This window comes from Diaporthe batatas (assembly GCF_019321695.1).
Source record: "Diaporthe batatas strain CRI 302-4 chromosome Unknown Contig00003, whole genome shotgun sequence".
Lineage (NCBI taxonomy): Eukaryota > Fungi > Ascomycota > Sordariomycetes > Diaporthales > Diaporthaceae > Diaporthe > Diaporthe batatas.
Window position 1 is genome coordinate 3,022,176 of NW_025408550.1, and position 11,471 is coordinate 3,033,646.

General features: G+C 58.1%; 2 protein-coding genes across 2 annotated transcripts; both read left to right on the forward strand.

Moving 5' to 3' along the window:
- The first annotated feature begins 382 nt into the window (after positions 1-382).
- KVR01_003362 (uncharacterized protein) lies at positions 383-2,424 on the forward strand. The gene is made up of 2 exons (XM_044792693.1): positions 383-1,331; positions 1,396-2,424. The coding sequence occupies exons 1-2, from the start codon at positions 1,259-1,261 to the stop codon at positions 2,379-2,381; spliced, it is 1,059 nt and encodes a 352-aa protein (XP_044648377.1). The 5' UTR covers positions 383-1,258; the 3' UTR covers positions 2,382-2,424.
- Positions 2,425-2,829: 405 nt separating this feature from the next.
- Positions 2,830-8,853, forward strand: KVR01_002599 (uncharacterized protein). The gene is made up of 3 exons (XM_044792619.1): positions 2,830-3,571; positions 3,662-5,656; positions 5,713-8,853. The coding sequence occupies exons 1-3, from the start codon at positions 3,416-3,418 to the stop codon at positions 5,899-5,901; spliced, it is 2,340 nt and encodes a 779-aa protein (XP_044647614.1). The 5' UTR covers positions 2,830-3,415; the 3' UTR covers positions 5,902-8,853.
- Positions 8,854-11,471: the final 2,618 nt, after the last annotated feature.

An 11,471-nucleotide genomic window follows, 5' to 3' on the forward strand; every position in this document is an offset into this window, starting at 1 on the left:
GTGGCCCGTGCCCGACGCAGGGTACCCAGATACCTACTTCATACCCCCGTACCTACGCAGGCCACGGCAGACACAACGGCAGCAGGGCAGTTGAGCTGCGGCCGCCCTGCAGCCACTCTGTAAGCCAGTGGAACCGCCGGGGCCCGCCAGGCGCAGGAGATCTGCATGTTTTACCGGGGCAGGCTGGTGCAACCTGAAGGCCGCCCCCTACACAGCTGACAGCACCCGAGTCCATCTTGCCATTTCGAGGTGGCCTGGCTTGCCTGGCTTGCCTGGTAGCGGCGCTATCGATGGCAACTATCGCGGGGTGCTTCTCTTACGTGTGGGCCCCCAGGCCCCCAGGGCCCGTCGCACTGTCGCACTGCTGATGAGGATTGGCCCTGTCCACTATTTCTGGGCAAACAAACCTTGAAATTGCATCCAGTCGCTCGCATGGCTTGATATCCGCTGCCAGCCCGGCTAGCCTCCCTCATTTCGCGGCGGAGGTCCTGGTCCTTCACGCCAATTCCACTTGCACTCGCTTGCTTCTGCTGCCCGCCAGCCGCTGCCTTTTCTTCTCTCCCCTTCCCTCTTCCCTTGTATTCTTCTTTCACCCACAGCAGTCAGCCTCGCCTGCAGCCGCGCTGGCCAACCGAGCAATGCGTTGGCAGGACTGTGCCGTGGTCCGCTGGATTTGACCAACCGACCGACCGTCCCGTCATCTCATTAGGGCCGCGCCTATTTTTGTCTGGCGCCAGTGAACCACCACCAGGTCGCGGCCATCCAAGCGACGACTCGTTTATTATTACCACGCTGTACGGGCCGCACCCGCCTGTCTGCTGAACCTGAAGAACACGTGTGATCGCATTTGCAGCCATTTCTTGCCTTCGACCTTGGTGCTGTGTTAATTCATAATTCTTTTCTGGCATCCCGAGCGATTGTTGATACCCTGATACCTCATTCCGACCGCGACGGCGCATGTCCCAGCCGCATAATCCCGGCCCTGTCTGGTGCGCCCAAGGGCAGACTAGTGTGCATTCAGCCCAAATATCTAGGTAGAGAGGAAGCAGACAGAAAGCAGAGACGGAGGAACAGAAGTACTGCGGCGACCGTCCGCCGACTACCTAACAGCCCAACATATAACGCAAAACCTCTCACTTCTCCGTGTTACACCCCTTGTGGGTCGGAAGCGCCATAACACCTTGACGACGCCCCTTTGTCCGACCCAACCTGTCTCTCCTTGCCCCCGTGTCCTCGGCTGGTCTTGGGACCTATTGTAATGGACAGCTTCCGCCCCGGGACCGGAAGCACTGCTGTTGAAGCCAATTGTGGCAGATTCCGAAGTCTACCTCGTGAGCCCTCTCAGAGACCCACCGCACCTCAACAACCCCCATGCACGTGGCTAATCCGGCGCAGCATGGATCGCTTCTTATGAGCAAAATGGCCCGCCGATACCAGAAACACAACAGACCAAACCAAGCAGACCACCGCAGACCGTACAAGCCGACCACAACAATGCGCCCGCACCACCGCAGCGGAGGGTCTCTAGGGACGGGTTCGTGGCATGGGACGAGGCCGAACCGACTATGCCCTTGAAGAAGAAACACCTCGCGATGAAAAGGAGAAGGCAGACCCAACGAGGAAAGAAGTGGGATCATCTGCGGAATGCCGAGCCTGTGATCATCCCGAACCACATGATGCGATATGCGGACTCGACCTCACCATGGACCGGCTTTGTCCAGGCCTCCAAATACGGCCGAGTTCCCGGTGAGAGGTCAGAGCACGTCGAACCGGAGAAGCTCGAGGAACTGATGCCCGGGTTCAACGACGTCCGTGTGCCACGCATAACCGACACCTTGGAACAGCAGCGCATACGGAGGAGCAGGAGGCAGGCACTGCACGAGCAGGTATGGCGGCTGCTTCTGAACAACCCGCTCGTGCCTGCTCTGCTGCGGCTGTTTGTCCTGGTGACATCAGCCATCTCACTGGCCTTTTCCGGCAACCTCTGGCTGCTGTACAGTGACAGGGCGGGAGGGCTTCAGTCAACTCTCCGCTCTCAGTGGATAGTGGCCATTGTGGTGGATTGTATTGTCATGCCATATGTGTGTTATATGACATGGGACGAGTACAGAGGCCTGCAACTGGGGCTGAGATCGCCCATGCAGAAGGTGTCGCTGACTTTGATGGACCTGTTCTTCATCATATTCAAGTCTGCAAGCACCACGCTGGCTTTTGACTCTCTGAACATCAACAATAGCCCGAGGGATCAGAATGTCAAGATGAAGGCTCTGGCTTCCTTCCTGCTTCTGGGCCTGTTCGGATGGATACTGAATTTCACAGTAAATGTGTTCAGGTTGGTCCGGAGGCTTGGGGGGGAAGACGACCGGAGACCACTCTCATAGTGTACAGTACTTCAAAATGCAACAAACAACTTTTCCATGCTTACCTACGCTGGCCACAGCTCAACCCCATGGCTTGGTTGCACAGGCCGAATAGTGACGAGACAATGCTCAAATCTCACACATACTCCGTCAGCACTCATCAATTGCCCACCGGTGCCTGTAAGCTGGCTGGACTTGACTGGCACAAAATCATGTTTGACTAATGAATCAAGACTGTCCAAAGTAAATTGGGGTTCAAATTATGCATCTCAACAGTGGACTTGTCGAAATAGTGGGTCTGCAAGCAGCCTGGTGCATAGTTGGCCAGCCATTCGCTCAGCTTTAGCTGGCTAGCTCATCTGTAGTCCACCCAGGTACCTACCTACCTACCTAGGTACCTAGGTAGGTAGATAAGTGCCTGCCTGCCTGCCTGCCAGCCCGCCTGGCCAGGCAGGCCCCGACCGACCCCTGGCCACCTTGGATCAAGTCACCAATGGATTCACACCCAACACCACCTTCCCTGCCCCATTGTAGTGTAGGCATCAAACCAACTGCCCTACCAACAAACTCGCCTCCCTCCTGCCTCCTGCCTTCCATCCCGTGACGAGGTCAACACCAACCACAACGACTAACCCTTCCCCGCTGCAGGTCGAGACCGCGTTTTTGCATTGTCTATCTTCTTCATGCGCGTCTGATTTCCGGTCTCTTTATTTCTTTCTCGAGGTCTGCTTCGGAGGGGCGCATTTCCAGGCCCCAAAGGCACGAGGGCGTTGCCATTTCACTGCCGCTGAACCCCCCATCCTACTTAACCTCACGTCACCTACTTCATTCTCCCAACCCAACCCCGCGACTCGAGGCATCGGCATCTCGCCTAGGACACCATTAAAAACGCTACTCTACACATCGGCCTTTTGACTTGTCTGCTAGTCCTCGTTAGCCTGACACAACAGACAAATTCCTCAGAACCATCTTTCCCCGCCCTCTTCTGAGATCCTACCACAAACCCCATACCCTACACCACGCACGCCCTTGACGAAACATCACCACCTTCCACCATGCCGCCTAGTGGCTCTACCACGACCACGATGCGGTCCCCTGCTGGCATGCCCAAGGGGCCAGACCGTGATTCGATCCAGGACACCTGGAGCTACCTGGCGTCGGGCATCACGAAGATTATGACTGATCTTCAGAATGGCATGACCATGGACGATGTAAGCGCCTCCCACCTGTTGCTCCCCCCAGCCAAGATTGCTTGTCTGCCGGAGAAGTTGTACAGCTAACACGTCTGCACACAATCGTAGTACATGGGTATTTACACTGCCGTTCACAACTTCTGCACGTCACAGAAGGCCCACCCGATGACCAACTCAGCATCCTCATCGTCCAACCTGGGATCGAACCACAGGGGCGCACATCTCCTAGGCGAGGACCTGTACAAGAAGTTGATGGACTATCTCGACCAACACCTCAGGGACCTGTTGGAGAAGGCCCTGCAGCACACAGACGAAGCACTACTCACATACTATATCAAGGAGTGGGAGCGCTTCACCAACGCTGGAAAATACGTCCACCACCTGTTCCGATACCTGAACAGGCACTGGGTGAAGAGGGAGATGGATGAGGGCAAGAAGAATATCTTTGACGTGTATACTCTGCATCTCGTGCAATGGCGTGGTGTCCTCTTCGAGAAGATCGACGAAAAGGTCATGGATGCGGTCCTGAAACTGGTCGAGAAGCAACGAAACGGGGAGACCATCGAGCATAGCCAGATCAAGCAGGTTGTTGACTCATTCGTAGCCCTCGGCTTGGATCCGTCTGACCCCAGCAAGACGACACTCGACTGCTACCGATACCACTTTGAGCGACCGTTCCTCGACTCGACTAGAGCCTTCTACCAGAGGGAGAGCAAGCAGTTCCTTGCTGAGAACAGCGTGGTGGAGTACATGAAGAAGGCGGTGGCTCGGCTGGATGAGGAAGAGGAGCGTGTCAAGCTCTATCTTCATCCAGACATAGCGGTGTCGCTCAAGATGGCATGTAATGATGCCCTGATCAAAGACCACGCCAACCTCCTCAGAGACGAGTTCCAGATTCTGCTCGAGAACGACCGCGAGGATGACATGGCAAGGATGTACGATCTGCTTGCGAGGATTCAAAACGGCCTAGACCCCCTTCGTGCCAAATTCGAGGCTCATGTCCGAGGCGCTGGTCTCGCTGCCGTGACCAAGGTCGCACAAGATGCCGACAAGCTCGAGCCCAAGGTCTACGTCGATGCCCTTCTGGAGATTCACGCCCAATATCAAGGACTGGTGAAGCGGGCATTTAGGGACGAGCCGGAGTTCACGAGATCACTCGACAATGCCTGCCGGGAGTTTGTCAACCGCAATGACATGTGCAAGTCGGGATCCAACAAGTCGCCTGAGCTTCTCGCCAAGTACACAGACGTGTTGCTTCGCAAGAGCGGCACTGGTGTCGAGGAGTCGCAGCTGGAGGAGACCCTGGGCCAGATTATGACCGTCTTTAAGTACATCGAGGACAAGGACGTATTCCAGAAATTCTACTCGCGGATGCTTGCTCGGCGACTTGTGCACAGCAACTCATCCTCGGACGATGCGGAAACCAGCATGATCAGCAAGCTCAAGGAAGCATGCGGCTTCGAGTACACCAACAAGCTGCAGCGAATGTTCCAGGACATGCAGATCTCAAAGGACCTCAACGCTGGCTTCAAGGAGCACACAAGCGGCCTCGAGGATTCTTCGTTGCTAGACTCATATTACAACATCCTTGGTACCGGTTTCTGGCCTCTGACTCCTCCGTCGACGACCTACAATCCTCCGGCCGAAATCGCCGGGGACATCGAGAGGTTTACGAGGTTTTACAAGCACAAGCACGAGGGCCGGAAACTGACGTGGCTCTGGCAGCTGTGTAAGGGCGAGCTGAAGGCGAACTACTGCAAGAACAGCAAGACCCCGTACACCTACCAAGTCTCCTTGTACCAGATGGCGGTTTTGTTACTCTTCAATGACAATGATCAGAACACGTACGAGGAAATCGCCGAGGCGACGCAGATGAACGCCGAGAGTCTGGATCCCGCCCTCGGGATCCTTCTGAAGGCCAAGATCCTCACCATGTCGCCCGAAGATGGGAAGCCTGCCAAGGGAAAGACATTCCACCTAAACTACGGCTTCAAGAGCAAGAAGATCCGGGTGAACCTCAACATCGGAACCAAGACGGAGTCCAAGCAGGAAGAGGTTGAAACGAACAAGACCATCGAGGAGGATCGGAAGCTCCTGCTTCAGGTAAGCTCTTGTGCCAGCGTGCCGTGTTTTCTTACATGCGCTAATCTTCCGCGTAGTCTGCGATTGTCCGCATCATGAAGGCCCGCAAGAAGATGAAGCACCAGCAACTGGTCAGCGAGACTATCAACCAGATCCGCACCCGATTCGTTCCAAAGGTGGCAGATATCAAGAAGTGCATTGAAATCCTGCTGGACAAGGAGTACCTAGAGCGTCTTGAGGATGATGAGCTTGGCTACCTCGCATAGACAGCCCAGCAGTACAGCATTGATTCGTCCACCCGCATTTCGGATTCTGATTGCGGCTCAGCACATGCGGGGCGTTGTCCGTCGTACTTTGGGGGCCGAAGGTCACTTTGGACTTGGTCAATCTGGGGGGAGTTTAGATCGTTTCGCATTGGCTGTCCTTTGACGTGTCCAGTTCGCTGGGAGGGTCGGCACCGACCTGAATACGATGCTAGTTTTATGCCGACAAGAGGCTTGCCTTGTCAGGCGAGCCCGGTTGGTGTGGCGTTTGATGATGAGGCAGGAGGGTTACGAACATAGCCGGCTTGTTGCGCTGCGCAGCGGGCCTACGAGGATAGAATGACCCAGGAGCCTGTTGGGTGGAATCAAAAAAATTATATGAATAGATCTGCCACGGGCATTGTAATTACGTGAGTGCCTTATGGGCGGGCCCACGCAGTCGCCTTTCAACATGGCCCACGTCCTCTGACCTTATGATCTTGTGTTCTAGTGGGCCAAGCAAATTGTGGATAGACAGAGGCGCCGAAGAGTGGTTGGAGAGGGACCAGCATCGCAGCAGATGCAAGAATGTTTGTTCGGCCGCAGAGAAGTAGGTCAAAACAGCCAACTTCACAACCTAACACTGCTGGGGCGAAGGCGGCAACCTGGTTTTGTATTCGCAACCTGCCCAATACTGCTGCCCAGCAAGGTGATTCTCGCCACACGATCCTAGAGCGTTGGGGGAGCCAACATGAGGACGAACCCGCGCCGCGCAACGCGGTGTAGAACCCCTCCCCCTCCCCCCGGGTCGACCGCGACGATGAGTGCTTGCGTGGGGCCGGTAACACCGAGGGCTCTCGCTTTCCAAGTTTCTCTCGAGGTTTCCCCGTTTAAAAACCATGATGATCAGCGAAACAAGCAGCCAGACACTCGCTCACTCACACCTACCTTTTGGACCCGGCCCGGCCACAGCGTCAACCAAGGTAGCAAAACTCTAAACAAGGGCCTTGCTACGGCGAGCGTGGTTGGCCGGAAGTGGTGGAAACGGGGCCCGCCCACCGACCGCCCAATCCCGTTGCTCCCCCCAGGCATTGCGAGGACGCAGCGGCCTAGACCGCCCAGGGTGGAATCGCCACGATTGAGTGATTGATATATGGTTGTGAGACGGCTAGCAGGCGGTAAGGTTTCCCATGACTCGCAGCCGTAAAGTATATATCACTATGCGTTACCGGGGGCGAAAAGAGTCCCAGCGACAGAGCCCAGCAGGCCAGGCCAGCTCGAGACGACTGTTGATTCGGTCGGAAAGGGCTGGCCGGCTGTGCCATCCGAAGCATGCCCGCCGGTAGAGAAAGCGGCGAGAGGCTTGCTTTGTGTGGGTGGGCATGTGTTCATGTGCTTGTCTGTGGTTGTGGTCGACTGCGCGCCGCTAGCTACTTGATGTGGGCAGCCCAGCAGCAGATCGACACGGTAGTCTACCACAGTAGTGTGCTGTCCGGCGAGGAATTGCCAGGCTGTCTGGGGCGTCGGGCAGCCTGGCAGCCTGGCAGTGTGATTGTGGGGGCTAGCACCGGCATTGCGACTGAGTAGTCCAGACTAAGTTGTTTTGTTATTTTGTGAAATATGGAACAGCATAGGCCATGCCACAGATCTCATTCGGGGGTTTCGGGTGGGCCTGCTGCGTATTGCTGCGATTTCAGCCTCGTTTGGGACAGGGCTATTTTCGGGAGGGCGGCTGAGGTCGGACTGGGCTGTGGTGGAGAGCTCCCAGCCTGTGGCCCCCTTGGGCGCCTCGTCTGGCAGTCTGGGTGCTTCAAGCCTGCCCCCTTGTCGGGATGAAGCACCGGGTGGGCCAGGGCCAGCGCTGTGTCTGGCATCAAACACGTGGCTCGGAGAGCGATCCCTTTTCTCCTTCATCGTTCCCGTCCCCGGCTTCTGGCAGCTGTGTACCGAGTACGTACTCTTGGTACTCTGCGGGCTGCTGGCTGCTGGCTGCTGCTCGACGGGGCAGGGATTTCAGATATATGACTGCCCACGGGCCCGAAACGCAAAGAGGATCCGGTGGAAGCTACCCGGAGCTTGCACGAAGCCGCGCACGAAGCCGCTGTGGCACGCCGCACGCATGGGCCTGCGCGTCGGGACTGTTGGGGCGTGCTGGCTGGCTGTGTCTTGGCGGCAACGAGCGCCGCGCATGACGAATTCGCCGTGGCCTGGTATTACCTGGGGGGGCATCACGTATACAAGCGGTCGGCACGAGCTGTCAAGCTAGCTGTATTACAAGCTGGTCCTGCTCAGGGCATGCCGGCATGGTATCGACCGGGTACCCGAGCTGGGATGTGTGCTGGTGACGGTCGGCAGCCAGGGCTCAGTTCGGCCGAGAAGGCAAACCCTTTTTGGGAGATGGTTGCCGGCCCAGTCAGGAAGCCAGGGAGTCAGGGAGTCAGGGACTCAAGGGACTCCTCAGTGTCGTCTCGAGTCAAACGAACGGGTGGCTGCGATGGGGGTGGCTGACAGAGCAGCCAGCACCCAGCTTGCCCAGGTCGGCATGTCGGCAGGTCGGCAGGTCGGCAGGCTGACGGAACAAGGCTGACACGCAGTGGCGTAGGGATCATAGATTGGCAGATTGGGTGCTGTGTATGTAGACAGGTAGAATAGCAGAATGCTCAGACGAACCCCGTCTTGTCAGCATGCCCAGGTGCCGCATGGGCTCGGGCAATTAATAATTGGGCTCCGTCACAGGCGGAGACGAGGACGCTGCCGCCATGCCGCCACCTCGCACGAGTGGGCAGTGGGCAGTGGGCGGTCGACAGTGGACAGTCGAAGTGGACAGTGGACGGCAGTCGAAGTCAAAAGTAAAAGCAACCTTGAAAGGCCAAAAGCCAAAACCAGGATGAGAGCCGACGAGAGGGCACACCCCGGGAAATTGCTCTGGCCTGCCGTGTGGGCGGGCGGGCGTGTGGGCGGCAGGGCGGTGGGCAGTCAGGGCAGTGGACAGTGGACTGCCCGCTGCTATCAGCCTCATCAACCAGCTCTGGAATGCATCGCCGCCCACACGGGTATCTTGCCGGGCCTCCTGGGTGACGACGGACGGCCCTAGCAGGCAGGGAGGCAGGCAGGCAGGCAGCATGGCAGGCAGGGTGGCAGGGTGATATGGTATGGAATGGAATGATGGCAATCGTCAAACCAGAGCCCAGAGCCCAGCAGCCCAGCAGCCCAGCAGCCCAGCACCCGGGCTGACTGGGGGGCAGGGGGTTATCGTCTAGCCTCGGTGAGCACCTGGGCACGGGTGCTTCTTGCTCCTCGTGCGGCAGAACGGTGGGACTGGGAGTCGGTGCACGGCCTACAGTGTGCTGCGTGCGCACCCGAAGCTGCGAGCTGCAGAGCTGCAGAGCTGCGAGCTGTGGCCCAGGTGGGCAGGGTGGGGCCCTCGCCATCTGGGGTCCAGAGGACAAAAACGGGGCCTTGGATTGAGATTCGCCGCTACGCCCTGGGTAGACCCAGCGGCCGGGCTGAGCGGTCGGCCCTGGGGGGGGGGGGCGCTCCAGCTCGCTGCATTTGCCGGCCAGGGCGGACACTTACAGTCGAGCACTCGCAGCAGACCCAGCAGACCCAGCAGACAAGAGCAGTCTGACCTCGACCAGGGCGTCCCGCTTTTCTGACCGCTACCTGCAGCTTGGCAGCAGTGCTCCGTTCCCGTATGGTACCTGCCTACCGTCCAGGGCCGTCTTGACTTTGGGCTGGGGTGCTATCACCACCGCCATCAAACCGCCCATCGCCCATCTTGCGCTTTGCCCTTCTCTGCCTGCCTTCCTTTTCTCCCACGCCCGCCCTATTCCTCACTTGTCCTGCCTGTCGATTGTGGGTGCGCCGTCTCTCCCTCGCGCTCGAGCCTTGCCCTGCTGCTTGCCTCTTCGCGGCGTGTCTGTAGCAGACAAACAAGTGAGACTCTCTTGCCGCCAAGCCCGTTCTGTCTGTGTCGCAGCTCGCTCCTGTTAATGGCTGCACCTGCACCTGCGCCTGGCTAGGTAGATATCAGGAGGTACCTGCCCAGTACTTGTTCCCGACGCTGCAGTGCCATATCTTGCGGTTGTCGGAGGCTCGTACTCGGTTTTCGTCATTTCACCACCGAGAGGGACCTCATCTCAACACTGAGAGTTCCCGCAGCTCGAGCAGGGAAGCAAGCACCACCACCGCGCAGCACCTCGCAGCACCTCGCCAGGCTCCCGGCTCCCGTCCTCGTGCTGGGCTCGATTGCCTCCCTCCAGATTGGCACCCTGCCCTGCCTGGGTGGTCTAGCTTGGTATCTGCACTCACTCACCACTCACCTTCACCCACACACTCTCCCTCACTCTCACACACACACAACCACTCTCCCCCGAGGTCACCACCGCCCAACCACTCCCGCCGCCGCCGCCGTTGTCAGCCAGTCCTTCCGTCGGCTCCTCGACTCGCCTCCTTCGACCTGGGCTGAATTTGTCGCTCTTGAACCCCCATCATCGACTCGACCTGGCCCGACTCGATCCTGCAACACCACCACGTGTGGTTTCATGACCCTCTACGGCCCGTCTCTCTCCCCCAGGCCCATCTGACGTCGGTCTGTCGTTCACTTCTGTCTCGGCCGCCGCAGGGACATGCCGTCGCATCGCCAATCTCTACCAGCACGCCACACGTTCGCCAGTACATAGCTACATAGTAGCTAGACTGCGCGGATCTGACGCCTCGTCAAAATCGCAGTCCACCATCTGTCTTCTCACGAACCCAGACACCTGGGGCCCCCCAACTCATCTTACCTGCCAACCCTGCAGCCGATTGCGAATCTCTGCTACCGTCTGGTCTAGCAGGCGTCGTGCTCCCTGTTGTTTTGTTGCCGAGGAGCCATCCCGCCATCCTTTTGCTGCACCGCTCTATCTCTACCTTTCGTGGTCTATCTATCTCTCGCTCGCCCGCTCGCCCGCCTTACGGGCCCTAATTGCTCAATTCCCGACAACTTCGACTTTCTTTGATCCCGAATCCCTCTTGGATCTCGCAACGCTGGCTCGTTAGGCCGCAGTCAGTGCAGGCGCGATTAACCAGACGAGAGCCAAACTCAGTCCGGCCTCTGCGGCTAAACCCGTTGTCAAGCTCCCTTCCACCTACCACCCCCGCAACGGCAAGCCCAAGCCCTCAAACCTTACTTACTCTGCTACGACAACTTTGGCCTTTTTAACTCAGCCCTTGGCTCCGGCGCATATGTTCCCAGTTTTGTGAAGCGACCTGCAATTGCATCAAATTCGCTCGCTCATTCACGCCAGCCATCGGCGCTCATCAATTGCCTTTGTCGCCCGGTCTGAATACTCGCGCCGAGGTACGTCGGTTGCGTGGACCTCGCGAACGGACCGCTCTGCCCTACGCTGGCCCGTTCTCGCCCTCGCATCCCACCAAGCTGGCCGCCATCGATACAGTGCCTCTTTCCAGCTCCGAGTCTCATGGGCGCCTACCTGAACTGGTAACCGAAATCCTCGACTCCAGTTCGCGGGCCCGTGTACCATCCTCGCAGCCGTCCCGTCTTTTGTGAACCCTGAACGCGGCTCCGTGGGAGGGCACCAACACCCCACAAG